The following is a 17,610-nucleotide window of genomic DNA, read 5'->3' on the forward strand; positions in this document are numbered from 1 at the left end:
TCTCCCAGTGCTCCCAGTGCCCCCAGTGCTCTGTGTCCCCAGCTCCCAGTGCCCCCAGTGCTCCCAGTGCTCCGTGTCCCCAGCTCCCAGTGCTCCCAGTACTCCGTGTTCTCAGCTCCCAGTGCTCCCAGTGCTCCGTGTCCCCAGCTCCCAGTGCCCCCAGTGCTCCCAGTGCTCTGTCCCCCGCTCCCAGTGCTCCCAGTGCCCCCAGTGCTCCGTGTCCCCAGCTCCCAGTGCCCCCAGTGCTCTGTGTCCCCAGCTCCCAGTGCCCCCAGTGCTCCCAGTGCTCCGTGTCCCCAGCTCCCAGTGCTCCCAGTACTCCGTGTTCTCAGCTCCCAGTGCTCCCAGTGCTCCGTGTCCCCATCTCCCAGTGCTCCCAGTGCTCCCAGTGCTCTGTGTCCCCAGCTCCCAGTGCTCCCAGTGCCCCCAGTGCTCTGTGTCCCCAGCTCCCAGTGCTCCCAGTACTCTGTGTTCTCAGCTCCCAGTGCTCCCAGTGCTCCCAGTGCTCCGTGTGCCCATCTCCCAGTGCTCCCAGTGCTTCCAGTGCTCCGTGTCCCCAGCTCCCAGTGCCCCCAGTGCTCTGTGTCCCCAGCTCCCAGTGCCCCCAGTGCTCCCAGTGCTCCGTGTCCCCAGCTCCCAGTGCTCCCAGTACTCCGTGTTCTCAGCTCCCAGTGCTCCCAGTACTCCATGTTCTCAGCTCCCAGTGCTCCGTGTCCCCATCTCCCAGTGCTCCCAGTGCTCCCAGTGCTCTGTGTCCCCAGCTCCCAGTGCTCCCAGTGCCCCCAGTGCTCCGTGTCCCCAGCTCCCAGTGCTCCCAGTACTCCGTGTTCTCAGCTCCCAGTGCTCCCAGTGCTCCGTGTGCCCAGCTCCCAGTGCTCCCAGTGCTCCCAGTGCTCCGTGTCCCCAGCTCCCAGTGCCCCCAGTGCTCTGTGTCCCCAGCTCCCAGTGCCCCCAGTGCTCCCAGTGCTCCGTGTCCCCAGCTCCCAGTGCTCCCAGTACTCCGTGTTCTCAGCTCCCAGTGCTCCCAGTGCTCCGTGTGCCCAGCTCCCAGTGCTCCCAGTGCTCCCAGTGCTCCGTGTCCCCAGCTCCCAGTGCCCCCAGTGCTCTGTGTCCCCAGCTCCCAGTGCCCCCAGTGCTCCCAGTGCTCCGTGTCCCCAGCTCCCAGTGCTCCCAGTGCTCCGTGTCCCCAGCTCCCAGTGCTCCCAGTGCTCCCAGTGCCCCCAGTGCTCCCAGTGCTCCCAGTGCTCCCAGTACTGATATGGTCTAAACTCCCTTTAGGATAGAACACAACTTGTGGTTAGCAGTTAGCACAGACAAAGCAAACGACATCTCGTTATCTGGAGCCCTCCTGGTCCGTGTCAGGGTTTTGTTATCTGAGCACATCCCGGTATCTGATAACCGTCAGGCTGAGCCATGAGGTAACTGGAGGCAATTATCTCGTCTTGTTAATTGAGACATCCCGTTATCTGCCGACCCTCGGTGAAACTGAAAGCCAACTCAGCATTTGTACAGCTTGGAGAACAACTGATGAAGGAAGTGCATCACGAGGAAGACCTACGGCCTTCCTCCCAAAGAGGTACCGGGGCCGCGGCCCCTTTAAAATCCCCGCCGGCCGCCGCGGGGGGCGCGCCAACGCGCATGCGCGGAGCGAGGGGGGGCAGAACCGGGCAGGGCGTTGCGCATGCGCAGAGGGCAGAACGAAGCCCCCGCCTCTCGCGGCGCATGCGCGGTGGCGCCGCGGCGCATGCGCAGTGCGCGGCCGTGTCCAGCCGCGGGAAGCGGGACCGGGATCACAGAATCTCTAGGTTGGAAGAGACCTCAGGGTCACCGAGTCCAACCTCTGACCTAACGCCAACAGTCCCCACTAAACCATATCCCTGAGCTCTACATCTAAACGGCTTTTACAGACCTCCAGGGATGGTGACTCCACCACCTCCCTGGGCAGCCCGTTCCAATGCCTCACAACCCTTTCAGTAAAGAAATTCTTCCTAACATCCAACCTAAAACTCCCCTGGCGTAACTTTAGCCCATTCCCCCTCGTCCTGTCACCAGGCACATGGGAGAACAGGCCAACCCCCACCTCGCTACAGCCTCCTTTAATGTACTTATAGAGAGCAATAAGGTCACCCCTGAGCCTCCTCTTCTCCAGGCTGAACAAGCCCAGCTCCCTCAGCCGCTCCTCGTAGGACTTGTTCTCCAGGCCCCTCACCAGCTTCGTCGCCCTTCTCTGGACCCGCTCAAGCACCTCGATGTCCTTCTTGTAGCGAGGGGCCCAAAACTGAACACAGTACTCGAGGTGCGGCCTCACCAGAGCCGAGTACAGGGGGACGATCACCTCCCTAGCCCTGCTGGCCACACTGCTTCTTATGCAAGCCAGGATGCCATTGGCCTTCTTGGCCACCTGAGGGTGCCTTTTGGGGTGCCTTTGGGATCTCCCCTGGTGCTCAAACCTGTCCTTTGCAAAGTGGGGTGCTCAGGTTTTTGGGGTGCCTTTATGATCTTCCCCAGTGCCCAAACCCAGGCTTTGCAAAGCAGGCTGTGTGCCTTTTTGGGATCATTTGGGATCTCCCCTGCTGCCTGAAGTTGGGCTTTGCGAACCAGGGTGCTTAGGTTTTTGGGGTGCCTTTAGGATATCCCCCAGTGCCCAAACCCACCCTTCGCAAAGTGGGGTACACACATTTTTGGGGTGTCTTTCGGACCTGCCCCAGTGTCTGAACCCACCCTTTGCAAACCAGGGTGCTCAGGTTTTTGGGGTGCCTTTGGGATCTCCCCTGCTGCCTAAACCTGAGCTTTGCAGAGCGAGGTGCTCACTTTTGGGGTTCATTTGGGATCTCCCCGGGTGCCCAAACCCATCCTTTACAAATGAGACTGCTCTTGTTTTTGGGGTGTCTTTGGGATCTCCCCGGGTGCCCCAGCCCCCCCTTTTCAAACCGGGGTGCGCGTGGGGATCCCCGGGGGAGCTTTTGGGGTGGCGTGGGTGCCCACGGCGCGTCCCCACAGCAACGTGGACCTGCGGGAGTACCTGTCGGAGGAGGTGCAGGCGGTGCACACCAACACCACCTACGACCTCATCGCCAACATCGTGCACGACGGGAAACCCTCCGAGGGCTCCTACCGCATCCACGTGCTGCACCACGTGAGTGGCCCTTTCGGGGAGGCGGGGGGGGGGACACAAAAAGGAGCCCCCCGGCGTCACCGCCGTCCCCTCGTGTCCCCTCGCAGGGCACCGGGAAGTGGTACGAGCTGCAGGACCTGCAGGTCACCGACATCCTGCCGCAGATGATCACGCTTTCCGAGGCTTACATCCAGGTGAGGGGACACGGGGACACCTCTCCCACCCCAAAATCCCCCCCCCACGTTGCTCACCCCCCTGTTTCTCCCCCTCCCAGATCTGGAAGCGGCGCGAGGAGGACGAGACCAACCAGCAAGGCGCCTGAGCCCCGCGGGGCCGCCCATTAAAGGACTCCACTTGTATTTTTTATAAAAAAACCTTTTTCCGCCCTCTGTTGCCCCAGTTTCTCCGCAAGAGGTGCCACGTGGTTTTCACAGCTTTGGAGTGGCCGGGGGAGGTGTGAGAACCCACCCGCCCCCGTTTCAAAGAAAAAAGAACCCCAGGAGGCCCCAAAACCACGTGGAGGCGAGCGGGGTGCTGGCATCCAAGCTTTATATGGGGTCGCTGCAGGCTCCTCCTGTCCCCCTACAGCCCGGCGTGGTCCTGGCAGTACCGCAGGGCCTGGCGGGGAGCACGGGGGGCACGTTGGGGGCTGCGTGTCCCCTCTGTGTCCCCCCCCCCGTCCCTTGTCACCCTGCCCCTCCTCACCTTGCAGCTCCGGGCGGCCTCGGGGCTGGAGCACCAATAGGCCGGGCCCAGGGCGCAGGGTCCTGGCTTTGGGGACAGCTCCGGGTCCTGCGGGGAGGGGACACGGGGTGGCAGCAGGGACGGGGACAGCCCTTAGGGGGTCCTGTGACAGCCCCGGGGTTGTCCCTTGGGGAGGTGACACATTTGGAGGGGTCCTGGCGTGCCCCGTGGTGTCCCCCTTGGGGACAGCGCCACAGCCCTTGGAGCTCGGGCACCTTCTGGGGCTGTGACACGGGGACGTTGGCCTGAGGCACCCTGGGGTGCGTCCCCTGGGGCCGTGAAGTCCCCTTAACGCTCCTGGAGTGTCCCCTGGGGCTGTGACACCCTGGGGTGTGTTCCTCGGGGTGGTGACGCCCTGGGATGTGTCCCTTGGGGCCATGACAACCTTCTGGGTTCCTGGCATGTCCTGTGGGGTGGTGACACCCTGGGGTGCGTCCCTTGGGGTTGTGAAACCATGGGATGTGTCCCTTGGGGCCGTGACACCCTTGTGGGTTCCTGGCACCTCCGGTGGGGTGGTGACACCCCGGGGTGCGTCCCTGGGGCCGTGACAACCTTTTGGGCTCCTGGCACGTCCCTTGGCACCGCGACACCTTGCCATGCGTCCCTTGGGCCCACGCTGCCCCTTGGTGTCCCTGGCACGTCCCCCGGTGCCGTGCCACCCAGGAGCACCCCACCGGGCCCCGTGCCACCCTTGGGTGCCCCACCACACCCTGGGCTCCCCCCCCCAGCCCCTCACCCCCCACCCCAACCCCTGCCCTCACCTCGTGCCCCGCACGCAGCGCCGCGTCCTCCTGGTCCCCGGGGGGCCGCGGCGGTGCCGGGGGGGCACAACCGTCGTCCTCGGGGTGGCAGGCGAGGAGCAGGCGGCACAGCAGGCGGGGGCCCAGGCGCCCCAGCACCGCCTCCAGCACCAGCACCGTGTAGCGCTCGGCCAGGCACTGGCACGTGCCCGCCACCGCCACCGGCAGCACCCGGCACAACCGCGACACCGCCGCCGCCGCCGCCTCCTGCGGGCACCACCATCGTTTGGGGGTCACCCCAGCTTCGGCACCCCCCACTTTAGTGTCCCACCCGCCCCCCCGGCACCTTGGGGATGGAGGCCTCGAGGCGGCTGATGAAGTTTCGGCACAGCCAGCACAGCGGCATCGGCACCGGGAGGTCCTGGCCCTGGGGACGGGGTGGGAGTTGTGCCGTCAGCCCCGCGTTCACTCTGGAGCCTAATGGTGGCGCCGGCACGGGGAGCGCCCGGCTCTGCGCACAGCAACCCGCGGGGGGGGGGCCCTGTCTTGGCCAGCGAGGGGCCCGCATCGGGGCCCATATAGAAAATCCTATATAGACCGTATATGTGCCCCCAGGATGCCCATATAGAAGCCTATATGGATGCCCCCAGCTACCCCACAGAAGCCCGTGTAGATGGCCCCAAATGCCCATATAGAAACCTGTGTAGATGTCCACTTCGATGCCCCCCAAGAAGCCCGTATAGAAGCCTATATGGATGCCCCCAGATACCCCATCGATGCCCCCATAGATGCCCATATAGACCCTGTGTAGATGCCCCCGTAGATGCCCCCAGATACCCTATAGATGCCCCCAGATGCCCATAAAGAACCCTATATGGATGCCCCCAGATACCGCACCGATGCCCCCACAGATGCCCATATAGACCCTGTGTAGATGCCCCCAGATACCCTATAGATGCCCCCAGATGCCCCCAGATGCCCATATAGAACCCTATATGGATGCCCCCAAATACCCCCTACAGACACCCCACAGATGCCCCCAGCAGCTCCTACCTGCGGGCGGGCACTGGGTGCCCCGAGGTGGGGGGGCACGGCCAGGACCCCCCCGGGCTCCCCCGGGCACAGCTCCAGCCGGGCACAGATGGCCGAGGGCTTCTGGGGGGACACGGTGAGGGCACCCCCCAACGGGGGGGGAATGGGGTGGCGCGGGGTGGGGGGGGCCCCAACGCCTGGGTTTGCTCCCCAGCGGGGGGCACCTGACACCCTGAGGTGCCCCCCCAGTGGCACAGGGTCCCCAGCACCCCAAGGTGTCCCCAGGTGGCACGGTGTCCCCAATCTTCCCAGCACCCTGAGATGTCCCCAAATGGCATGGGGTCCCCAGTACACCCAGAACCCCAAAGTGTCCCTAAGTGGCAAAGTGTCCCCAGTCTTCCCCCCACCCCAAGGTGTCCCCAGGTGGCATAATGTCCCCAAATGGTACGGCGTCCCTAATCCCTCCACAGCACCTTGCTACGTCCCCAAATGGCACGGGGTCCCCAGTATACCCAGCACCCTGAGGTGTCCCCAAATGGCACAGTGACCCCAACCTACCCCACACCCCAAAGTGTTCCCAAATGGCACCGAGTCCCCCCCCCCAGCACCCCTGGGTTCCCCTGCCCGCCCCTCACAGCACCCACGGGTGCCACTCACGAGGTGCTGCTCCAGGTGGGTGCCGAGGAGGGCGAGGTACTCGTGCACCAGGTTCTGGCAGGGGGTCACCATGGTGGGCACCGGCAGCGCCGAGCACTCCCGGCGCAGAAATCCCTCCACGGCCACCTGCGCCCACAGCCACCATGGCACCCCGCGGGGGCACCCGCACCTCGTGTCCCCCCCACCTTGGTGTCACCCCCCCCCCCCGTGTCCCTCAGCACCTTGGTGGCCGACTCGTTGGCCATGCGGATGAGCAGGGTGACGACCTCCTGGCAGTCGGCGCACATGTCCTCCTGCGAGGGGGGGGCACCCGCACCGGGACGGAGGCGTGTGGGGACGGGGGGCACGGGGACAGGGGGTACAGGGCACGGGGAAAGGGGTTTGGGGACATGGGGACATGTGGTGTGGAGTATGGGGGCATGGGGAAATGGAGTTGGGGACATGGGGAAAAGGACTTGGGGACATATAGCATGGGGTACAGGACATGGGAATGGACTCGGGGACATGGGGACATAGGACATGGAGGATGGGGGCATGGGGAAGCAGAATTGGGGGCATATTACGTGGGGACACGGGAAAAAGGACTTGGGGATATGGGGACATATAGTACGGAGTGTAGGGTCATGGGAAAATGGACTTGGGGACATGTGGACATAAGGCGTGGAGCATGGGGACATGGGGAAGTGACCTTGGGGACATGGGGACATGGAGAAATGGGCTTGGGGACATGGCAATGGGGTGTGGGGACATGGGGTATCATTATATGGGGAGGGGGAGTAGGGGACACACAAACACGTGGCGTGGGAACGTGGATATGGGGCACGGGGACAAGGGGCACGGGGCGTGGGAATGTGGGGACAGAGGGACACGGTGCGGGCCATGGAACATAGGGTATGGGGCGTGGGGCACGGGGACATGGGGGGCACAGGGACATGGGGACAGGGGGAGGGGGACATGGGAACATGGGGGACACAGGGTCATAGGGCGTGGGATATGGAGTGGGGGGGACATGGGGGGTGGGGACGGGGTGGATGGGGAATAGGACGTGGAGATGTGGGGCCATGGGGCCATGGGGCCGTGGGGCCTTTGGGCTGTGGGGCCGTTGGGCTGTGGGGCCGTGTCTCGGCGCTCACCTTGGCACTGGGGGCCCAGCCGCGGCGGGCGCAGAGCTCCAGGGCCCCGCAGCGCAGCGCCGTCCCCCAGCTCTGGCACCAGGCGTCGGGGGGGACCCCGCAGCGCTCCGCCGGCCCCCCCAGCCCTGCGGCCACCGTCAGCACCAGCGCTGGGACCCCCCCATAACCCCCCCAAATTCCCCCCCCTACAGCTCTTTGGGTGTGGGGGGACACCCAGGTGGCCAGGACCCCCCCCACCCCCAAATCCCATAATGGGGAAGGACCCCCCCAATCCACCGCCGTGTCCCCAAGGGGGGGACACACCCAGATTTGGGGTTATGGGGGCACCCAGATTTGGGGTTGGGGGGTGCCCAGCCCGGGGGGGGGGGCTCACGGTCCCTACCTGTGGTGGCACAGAGCAGGGCGAGGAGCAGCGTCCGCGCCAGGGACGGGGACAGGGACGGGGACGGGGACGGGGACGGTGGCAGCGCCATGGTGGCGGTGGCGGGGCCGTGCCCCGCGGGCTCTTATAGCCCCGTGGGGACGGGAGGTGGCCGCTGGGACAGTGCCAGCGCCGCAGGGACACGTTGTCCCTGTCCCCAGCCCCGCTCCCAGCAAGGGACAGGGCCCTGGAGGTGTCCCCCCAAACCCCCCCATAGCCATGTCCCCGTCGGGGTCCCCCTGTCCCCACTTAAGTCCCCGTTGGGGTCCCCGTGTCCCCATCCCACCCCCGCAGGGGACAGGCAGGTGCCACCCCTGTGGTGACAAAGCTTTATTGTGCTGGGAAGGACAGGGTGGTCACAGCGTTGGGGACACGAGGGGGACACGAGGGGGGCACGGGTGCCATCGGGGGTCCTCGGAGCCAGCCGGTGCCTGGGGGGAGAAGGGGAGGGGGACACACCGCGCGGTGTCCCCGTGTCCCCATGGCTCCGTGTCCACGAGTTGTCTGCCACGTCCCCATGTCCCCAGCCCCCCTGTCCCCGTGTCCCCACACCCCCCTGTCCCCCCCACATCCCCATCTCCCCCATGCCCCAAGTTCCCCTGTGACCTCCCATGTCCCCATGTCCCCACGCTTTCATGTCCCCCCCGTATCCCCCAGCCCTCCCCTGTCCCCACACCCCATGTCCCCCCCACCCCCATGTCCCCATGTCTCCAAACCCTGTCCCCCGCACCCCATGTCCCCACGCCCACCCCCAATGTCCCCAAATCCCACGCCCCCCATGTCCCCATCCCCTGCCATGCCCCCACACCCCCACATCCCTGTGTCCCCAAATCCCATATCCCCACCCCCCATGTCCCACACCCCCACGCCCCGTGTCCCCCCCCCGGCAGCACCCATGGGTGCGCCTTCCCGGCAGCGCTTTGAAGCTCCGGCCCTCGACTCGAGAGCCCTTATGGGGGGGTTCGAGGACCCTCCAGGCGGGCAGGGCGCACGGGGCCAGTTTTGGGGCCGGGTTTGGGGCCGGGTTTGGGGGCTCACCTGGCTCAGACCCCCTTAGGGGCACAGCGCCAGGATGGTGCAGATGCGCTTGGGGGCTTTGTGGTGCACCAGCGCGTCCACGATGCGGTTCAGCCACTTCTGCAGCCACTGCTTGCACTGGGACTTCGGCGACGTGTCGCAGACGTGTTGGGTGGCACGGGTCACCTTGTACTGAGGGACCTCCGTCAGCACCGGGGGGCACCGGGGGGCAAGGAGGGGGGATATGGGGTGGGGGATGCGGCTTTGGATGGGGACACCGCACGTGGGGATGGCTTGGCTGGGGGAGGGAGATCCTATGGGGACACGGGGCGTGGGGGTGGCACCCGGTGTGGGGACACCTCGTATGGGGACAGCGCCTGGCATGGGGACACCTTGTATGGGGACACCACCTGGCATGGGGACACCTCGTATGGGGACTTCGCCTGGCATGGGGACACCTTGTATGGGGACACCTCACATGGGGACATCACCTGGCATGGGGACACCTTGTATGGGGACACATGGCACGGGGACACCACCTCATATGGGGACATCACCTGGCATGGGGACACTTTGCATGGGGGTCACCCCACGTGGGGACATCGCTTGGCACGGGGACACCTCGTCTGGGGACATCTCACGTGGGGACATCGCCTTGTCTGGGGACACCTTGCATGGGGTCACCCCTTGTGGGGTCACCCCACGTGGGGACAGCTGACACGGGGACCCCTGGTGCGGGGACGGGGACAGGGACGCTCACCTTGTCCTTGATGTCCTTTACCATCTTGCTGAGGATCTTCACGATGTTCTGGCAGACATTGCAGCGCCAGCTGCGGGAGAGCTGCCCCCCCCCGCCCTGCGCCCAGAGAGCCCTCGGGTAGCACCCATGGGTGCCACGGGAGGGGGACGAGCCCCAGTGCCCCCCAGTGCCCTCCCAGTGCCCTCCCAGTGCCCCCCGCCTGCCCTCCCAGTGCCCTTCCAGCGCCCTGGGGGTGCCCACCTTGGTCTCCACCCCAGTGCCCCTTGGGTGCCCCCCAGTGCCCCCCCAGTGCCCCCCAGTGCCCCCCCAGTGTCCCGGTGTCCCCTCACCGTGCTGTCCTTGTCCCCCAGCTGCAGCCAGGGCCCATCCTCGGTGTCCCCCGCGGGCAGGGTCTGGTGGCTCAAGGGGGGGCTCTCCGCCCCCACCAGCACCAGGGCTGGGGCACATCGGGGACGTCAGCCCCAGCCCCGCTGTCCCCGTCCCCCCTCCCTGTCCCCTCACGTCCCCAATGTCCCCGTCACCCTGCTCCTTATGTCCCCGTGCCCCTGTCCCCGCCTTGTCCCCAGTGCCCTGGCCCCAGCTGTCCCCTCAGTCCCCAGCCCCACCACGTCCCCGTGTCCCCATCACTGTGGTCCCCGCGTCCCCCCTGTCCCCATCCCCATGTCCCCATCCCCACATCCCCCACGTCCCTGTCCCCACGTCCCCATCCCTCTGGTCCCCATGTCCCTGTCCCCACCATGCCCCCACCCTCCCCATCCCCGTGTCCCCGTCCCCCCACATCCCCCCCATCCCCATCTCTCCATACCCCCAGCCCCCCCACACCACCATGTCCCCATCCCCATGTCCCCACACCCCCTTGTCCCCCCCAGTTCCCCCAGTCCCCCCCCAGTCCCCCCAGTGCCCCCCAGTCCCCACCGGTGACCGCAGGGAGCAGGGCCAGCAGCAGTGAGGCCATGGCTGCCTGTCCCAGCACCCTGGGGTGCTTTATGTGTCCCCCCCCGGAAGGAGCAGGGAGGGCTCCCCCCCCCCGGGGAGGGCCCCCCCAAAACCACAGCAGCCACGGGGGGGGGGGGGGGAGGTGTCCGGCAAGGGCGGTGACGTGGCACTGGTGGGATGGGGGGGGTGGGGGGGATAGTGGGGGGCTGGGGGGGACTGGGGGGACACAAGGGACATGGGGGGTGTGGGGGCACTGGGGGGCAAGGGGAGGGCAGGGGGACATGGGGGGGATACGGGGGGGCATTTTGGGGACACTTTGGGGACCTTGGGGCATGGGGGGGGCACAAGGGGACAGTGGGGGGGGCTGGGAGAGGCCTGGGGGGGTCAAGTGGACATGGGGGCCACTGGGGGGGGGCGCTTTGGGGAACTTGGGACACTGGGGGGTACTGGGAGCACTGGGGGGCACTGGGGGGTACTGGGAGCACTGGAGGGTACTGGGAGAACTGGGGGGTACTGGGGGCACTGGGTGCACTGGGAGCACTGGGGGGTACTGGAGATACTGGGTGTACTGGGGGTACTGGAGGTGTTGGGGGTACTGGGAGCACTGGGGGCACTGGAGGGTACTGGGAGAAGTGGGGGCACTGGGGGGGGTACTGGGAGCACTGGAGGGTACTGGGGGCACTGGGGGGTATTGGGGATACTGGAGGGTACTGGGAGAACTGGGGGTACTGGGTGCACTGGGAGCACTGGGGGGTACTGGAGATACTGGGTGTACTGGGGGTACTGGAGGTGTTGGGGGTACTGGGAGCACTGGGGGCACTGGAGGGTACTGGGAGAACTGGGGGGTACTGGGGGCACTGGGTGCACTGGGAGCACTGGGGGGTACTGGAGATACTGGGTGTACTGGGTGTACTGGGAGTCCTGGGAGTCTGGAGAGGTCCCGGTAGACTGGAAGCTGGCAAATGTTGTGCCGATTTTCAAGAAGGGTCAGAAAGAAGACCCTAGCAATTACAGGCCTGTCAGTCTCACGTCAGTGCCTGGTAAAATCATGGAGAAGATGGTGCTCGAACGTATTGAGGCGCACCTGGGGGACAAAGCAGTCATTGGTCCCAGCCAGCATGGGTTTGTGAAGGGTAGGTCCTGCCTAACTAACCTGATTGCCTTTTATGAGAAGATCACCCGTATGGTGGACCAAGGGAAACCAGCTGATGGGATTTTTTTGGACTTCAGCAAGGCTTTTGACACGGTTTCCCATAGGATCCTACTGGACAAAATGTCCACCATACAGCTAAATAAAAACATCATACGATGGGTGAGCAATTGGCTAACGGGCAGGGCCCAAAGGGTTATGGTGAATGGGGCTGCGTCAGGCTGGCGGGCGGTCACCAGTGGGGTCCCTCAAGGCTCCATTTTAGGGCCGGTACTTTTCAATATTTTTATAAACGATCTGGACGTAGGAATAGAAGGCATTTTGAGCAAGTTTGCTGATGACACCAAACTTGGAAGAGTTGTGGACTCAGGTGAGGGTGGAAAGGCCTTGCAGAGGGATCTGGATAGGTTGGAGAGCTGGGCGATCGCCAACCGCATGAAGTTCAATAAGAGCAAGTGCCGGGTCCTGCACCTGGGACGGGGAAACCCTGGCTGCACATACAGACTGGGCGATGAGACGCTGGAGAGCAGCCTAGAAGAGAGGGATCTGGGGGTCGTGGTAGACAACAAGTTGAATATGAGCCGGCAGTGTGCCCTGGCAGCCAGGAGGGCCAACCGTGTCCTGGGGTGCATCAAGCACGGCATCGCTAGTAGGTCAAGGGAGGTGATTGTCCCGCTCTACTCTGCGCTGGTGCGGCCTCACCTCAAGTACTGTGTGCAGTTCTGGGCACCACAGTACAAAAAGGACATGAAACTGTTGGAGAGTGTCCAGAGGAGGGCTACGAAGATGGTGAAAGGCCTGGAGGGGAAGACGTACGAGGAACGGCTGAGGGCACTGGGCCTGTTCAGCCTGGAGAAGAGGAGGCTGAGGGGAGGCCTCATCACAGTCTACAACTTCCTCGTAAGGGGGTGTCGAGAGGCAGGAGACCTTTTCTCCATGAACACCAGCGACAGGACCCGCGGGAATGGAGTTAAGCTGAGGCAGGGGAAGTTTAGGCTGGACATCAGGAAGGGGTTCTTCACAGAGAGGGTGGTTGCACACTGGAACAGGCTCCCCAGGGAAGTGGTCACTGCACCGAGCCTGTCTGAATTTAAGAAGAGATTGGACTGTGCACTTAGTCACATGGGCTGAACTTTTGGGTAGACCTGTGCGGTGTCAAGAGTTGGACTTGATGATCCTTAAGGGTCCCTTCCAACTCAGGATATTCTATGATTCCATGATTCTATGAACTGGGGGTACTGGGTGCACTGGGAGCACTGGGGGGTACTGGGGGTACTGGGGGGTACTGGAGATACTGGGGGGTACTGGGTGTACTGGGGGACACTGGGGGCATTGGGGGTACTGGGAGCACTGGGGGCACTGGAGGGTACTGGGAGAAGTGGGGGCACTGGAGGGTACTGGGAGTACTGGGGGTACTGGGGGGGCACTGGGGGGGGCAAGGGGAGGTGATGGGGGGGGTCAAGGGGACATGGGGGGCAATGGGGGGGGATGGGGGAGGACAAGGGGGGGGTGATGGGGAGGCTGGGGGGAATTTGGGGTGGGGGGCGAGGGGACAATGGGGGACATGGGAGGGTCACAAGGGGACACCAGGGGGGCATGGGGGGGGGCACTGGGGGGGTCACAAGGACCCGGGGGGGACATGGGGGGGGGGGTTGGGGGCACTGGGGTGACAAGGGGGGGGGCACTTTGGTGTGCGGGGGGGGGAAGGGGAAGTGATGGAGACGTTGGGGACATGGGGGGGGAAGGGGACACCGCGGGACGTGCCGGGGGGGCAGTGTCCCCCCCCCCCGCTGCCCACAGTCACGTCCCCTCGGAGCCCAAAGCCACCGCGGGGCGGGGGGGGCGGGGGGGTTACGGGCATGGGGGCACGGGGGGGGTGGCGGGGGGGGGGGTGGGGGCCGCCCCCTTCCTGTCCCTGTCCCCTGCGGGCACAAACCTCAGCCCCCCCCCCCCGGCCCCCCCCCACCTTCCGGGGTGCTGGGGGGACCTGTGCTGTGGGCAGCCCAGTGCTCCCAGTGCTCCCAGTGCCCCCAGTGCTCCGTGTCCCCAGCTCCCAGTGCTCCCAGTGCCCCCAGTGCTCCGTGTCCCCAGCTAACAGTGCTCCCAGTACTCCCAGTGCTCCGTGTCCCCAGCTCCCAGTGCTCCCAGTACTCCATGTTCTCAGCTCCCAGTGCTCCCAGTACTCCGTGTTCTCAGCTCCCAGTGCTCCCAGTGCTCCCAGTGCTCCGTGTCCCCAGCTCCCACTGCCCCCAGTGCTCTGTGTCCCCAGCTCCCAATGCCCCCAGTCCTCCCAGTGCTCCGTGTCCCCAGCTCCCAGTGCTCCCAGTACTCCGTGTTCTCAGCTCCCAGTGCTCCCAGTACTCCGTGTTCTCAGCTCCCAGTGCTCCCAGTGCTCCGTGTCCCCATCTCCCAGTGCTCCCAGTGCCCCCAGTGCTCCGTGTCCCCAGCTCCCAGTGCCCCCAGTGCTCTGTGTCCCCAGCTCCCAGTGCCCCCAGTGCTCCCAGTGCTCCGTGTCCCCAGCTCCCAGTGCTCCCAGTACTCCGTGTTCTCAGCTCCCAGTGCTCCCAGTGCTCCGTGTCCCCAGCTCCCAGTGCCCCCAGTGCTCCCAGTGCTCTGTCCCCCGCTCCCAGTGCTCCCAGTGCCCCCAGTGCTCCGTGTCCCCAGCTCCCAGTGCCCCCAGTGCTCTGTGTCCCCAGCTCCCAGTGCCCCCAGTGCTCCCAGTGCTCCGTGTCCCCAGCTCCCAGTGCTCCCAGTACTCCGTGTTCTCAGCTCCCAGTGCTCCCAGTGCTCCGTGTCCCCATCTCCCAGTGCTCCCAGTGCTCCCAGTGCTCTGTGTCCCCAGCTCCCAGTGCTCCCAGTGCCCCCAGTGCTCTGTGTCCCCAGCTCCCAGTGCTCCCAGTACTCTGTGTTCTCAGCTCCCAGTGCTCCCAGTGCTCCCAGTGCTCCGTGTGCCCATCTCCCAGTGCTCCCAGTGCTTCCAGTGCTCCGTGTCCCCAGCTCCCAGTGCCCCCAGTGCTCTGTGTCCCCAGCTCCCAGTGCCCCCAGTGCTCCCAGTGCTCCGTGTCCCCAGCTCCCAGTGCTCCCAGTACTCCGTGTTCTCAGCTCCCAGTGCTCCCAGTACTCCATGTTCTCAGCTCCCAGTGCTCCGTGTCCCCATCTCCCAGTGCTCCCAGTGCTCCCAGTGCTCTGTGTCCCCAGCTCCCAGTGCTCCCAGTGCCCCCAGTGCTCCGTGTCCCCAGCTCCCAGTGCTCCCAGTACTCCGTGTTCTCAGCTCCCAGTGCTCCCAGTGCTCCGTGTGCCCAGCTCCCAGTGCTCCCAGTGCTCCCAGTGCTCCGTGTCCCCAGCTCCCAGTGCCCCCAGTGCTCTGTGTCCCCAGCTCCCAGTGCCCCCAGTGCTCCCAGTGCTCCGTGTCCCCAGCTCCCAGTGCTCCCAGTACTCCGTGTTCTCAGCTCCCAGTGCTCCCAGTGCTCCGTGTGCCCAGCTCCCAGTGCTCCCAGTGCTCCCAGTGCTCCGTGTCCCCAGCTCCCAGTGCCCCCAGTGCTCTGTGTCCCCAGCTCCCAGTGCCCCCAGTGCTCCCAGTGCTCCGTGTCCCCAGCTCCCAGTGCTCCCAGTGCTCCGTGTCCCCAGCTCCCAGTGCTCCCAGTGCTCCCAGTGCCCCCAGTGCTCCCAGTGCTCCCAGTGCTCCCAGTACTGATATGGTCTAAACTCCCTTTAGGATAGAACACAACTTGTGGTTAGCAGTTAGCACAGACAAAGCAAACGACATCTCGTTATCTGGAGCCCTCCTGGTCCGTGTCAGGGTTTTGTTATCTGAGCACATCCCGGTATCTGATAACCGTCAGGCTGAGCCATGAGGTAACTGGAGGCAATTATCTCGTCTTGTTAATTGAGACATCCCGTTATCTGCCGACCCTCGGTGAAACTGAAAGCCAACTCAGCATTTGTACAGCTTGGAGAACAACTGATGAAGGAAGTGCGTGACGAGGAAGACCTACGGCCTTCCTCCCAACGACCACTGCCCACATCCTGGAGACCCCGGCCCACAATTCTTGGAAGGCTTTGCGCAAGCGCAAGGACTGATAAGCTAATTAGCATACAAAGCGAGGGCAGGCGGGGTTAGGTAATGAATATGTATGCATGCTAATTGAATATTCATTGTTTCGCTGTATAAATATGAGATATTTTGTCACTTTGAACATGCACGATAGGCGGAAGGATCCCCCGTGCATCCAGCGCTGCAATAAAGAATAGACCACTTAAAGAAATTTCGGATTTGATCTTTAAATCAGTACCTCCCCAGTGCCCCCAGTGCTCCCAGTTCCCTCAGTACTCCCAGTATCCTCCATGCTCTCCATACCCATAGTGCACCCAGTGCTCCCAGTTCTCCCAGTGCCCTCAGTGCTCCCAGTAGCCAGTACCCTCAGTGTCCCCAGTGCTCCCAGTACCCCCTGTAGTGGGTTTACGTGGCAAGGTTTCGGTAGCAGGGGGCCATAGGGGTGGTTTCTGTGAGAAAGATCTAGAAGCCGCCCCATGTTTGGGAAGGGCCCCGTTGTTTTCCAGAGCTGAGCCAATAAGCGATGTTGTTTTGCGCCTCTGTGAGAGCATATTTAAGACAGGGAAAAAAACGCTGCGCCACACAGCAGCTGGGAGAGTCAAGGGAGTGAGGAACGGCCTTGCAGGTGCCAAGGTCAGTGTAGAAGGAGGGGGAGAGGTGCTCCAGGCGCCGGAGCAGAAGTCCCCTGCGGCCTGTGGTGAGGACCATGGTGAAGCAGGATGTCCCCCTGCAGCCCATGGAGTACCACGGTGGAGCAGGGTTCCACGCTGCAGCCCGTGGAGGAGACCACGGTGGAGCAGGTGGCCCTGCACCGACGGAGGCTGCCGCCTGTGGAAGACCCCTGCCGGAGCAGATTCCGGGCCGGACCTGTAGCCCGTGGAGAGGAGCCCACGCAGGAGCAGGTGACCTGGCAGGAGCTGCTGCCCATGGGGGACCCAGGTTGGAGCAGTTTTCTCCTGAGGGATGGACCCCATGGTACGGACCCATATCTGGAGCAGCTCTGGAAGAGCTGCTGCCTGTGGGAAGCCCACGCCGGATCAGTTCGTCAAGGACTGCATCCCGTGGGTGGGACCCCACAGCACAGGGGACGAGAGTGACCGAGAAGGAGCGGCAGAGAAGAAGTGCTGTAGACTGACCATAACTCCCATTCCCCCGTTCCCCTGCGCCGCTCGGGGGGGAGGAGGTGGAAGAGGGTGGATGGGGGGGAGGCGCTTTTGGTTTCTTTCCTTTGTTTCTCACTTCTCTAGCTTGTTAGTAATGAGCAATAAATCTTACTATCTGTCTTCTTATGCTGAGTCTGGTTTGCCCGTTACACTAATTATTGCGTGATTTTCTCGTCCTTATCTCAATCCTTGAGCCCTTTTCACGTATTTTCTCCCCATTCCTCTTTGAGGAGGGGGAGTGAGAGAGCGGCTGTGGTGGAGCTCGGCTGCCCACTCGAGCGGAACCACGACACCCCCAGAACCCCCAATGCCTCCAGTGCCCCCAGTGCCCCCCCAGTGCCCCCAGTACCCCCAGTACTCTCCAGTGCCCCCAGTGCCCCCAGTACCCCCAATGCCCCCAGTGTCCCCCAGTATCTCCAGTACCGCCAGTACCCCCTAGTGCTCCCTGCACACCCAGTGCACCCAGTTCTCCCAGTACCCTCCAGTGCCCCCAGTACCCCCAAAACCTCCAGTACCCCCAGTACCCCTAAGTATCTTCAGTATCCCCCAGTACCCCCCAGTGCTCCCAGTGCACCCAGTACCCCCAGTTCTCCCAGTACCCCCAATACCCCCCAGTACCCCCCAGTGCCCCCAGTACCCCCAGTACCCCCCAGTATCTCCAGTACCCCCAGTGCTCCCAGTACCCCCC

General features: G+C 64.2%; 4 protein-coding genes and 2 long non-coding RNA genes across 8 annotated transcripts in view; 3 read left to right on the top strand and 3 right to left on the bottom strand.

Annotated features, from left to right (window-relative positions):
- MRPS24 (mitochondrial ribosomal protein S24) overlaps positions 1-17,610 on the top strand; it is an 83,624-nt gene that overhangs the window by 64,136 nt on the left and 1,878 nt on the right. The window lies entirely within an intron of this gene.
- The window catches only part of VAMP8 (vesicle associated membrane protein 8), a 95,558-nt gene that overhangs the window by 39,560 nt on the left and 38,388 nt on the right, over positions 1-17,610 (top strand). The gene's annotated exons all lie outside the window — the stretch shown is intronic.
- On the top strand, positions 2,920-3,501 carry LOC137845352 (uncharacterized). Its single transcript, XR_011090181.1, has 3 exons — positions 2,920-3,136; positions 3,223-3,309; positions 3,390-3,501. It is a non-coding gene; the product is annotated as an uncharacterized lncRNA (long non-coding RNA).
- Positions 3,598-5,693, bottom strand: LOC137845198 (pulmonary surfactant-associated protein B-like). Its single transcript, XM_068662197.1, has 5 exons — positions 5,653-5,693; positions 4,946-5,026; positions 4,621-4,866; positions 3,821-3,907; positions 3,598-3,733 (listed from the first exon to the last, which is right to left on the bottom strand). The coding sequence occupies exons 2-5, from the start codon at positions 5,003-5,005 to the stop codon at positions 3,698-3,700; spliced, it is 429 nt and encodes a 142-aa protein (XP_068518298.1). The 5' UTR covers positions 5,006-5,026; positions 5,653-5,693; the 3' UTR covers positions 3,598-3,697.
- On the bottom strand, positions 6,259-7,882 carry LOC137845353 (uncharacterized). Its single transcript, XR_011090182.1, has 4 exons — positions 7,804-7,882; positions 7,422-7,546; positions 6,510-6,581; positions 6,259-6,414 (listed from the first exon to the last, which is right to left on the bottom strand). It is a non-coding gene; the product is annotated as an uncharacterized lncRNA (long non-coding RNA).
- On the bottom strand, positions 8,158-10,728 carry LOC137845320 (pulmonary surfactant-associated protein B-like). The gene is made up of 5 exons (XM_068662424.1): positions 10,535-10,728; positions 9,949-10,055; positions 9,620-9,715; positions 8,881-9,051; positions 8,158-8,273 (listed from the first exon to the last, which is right to left on the bottom strand). The coding sequence occupies exons 1-4, from the start codon at positions 10,572-10,574 to the stop codon at positions 8,896-8,898; spliced, it is 399 nt and encodes a 132-aa protein (XP_068518525.1). The 5' UTR covers positions 10,575-10,728; the 3' UTR covers positions 8,158-8,273; positions 8,881-8,895.

The sequence above is a fragment of the Anas acuta genome, chromosome 27 (genome assembly GCF_963932015.1).
Source record: "Anas acuta chromosome 27, bAnaAcu1.1, whole genome shotgun sequence".
Lineage (NCBI taxonomy): Eukaryota > Metazoa > Chordata > Aves > Anseriformes > Anatidae > Anas > Anas acuta.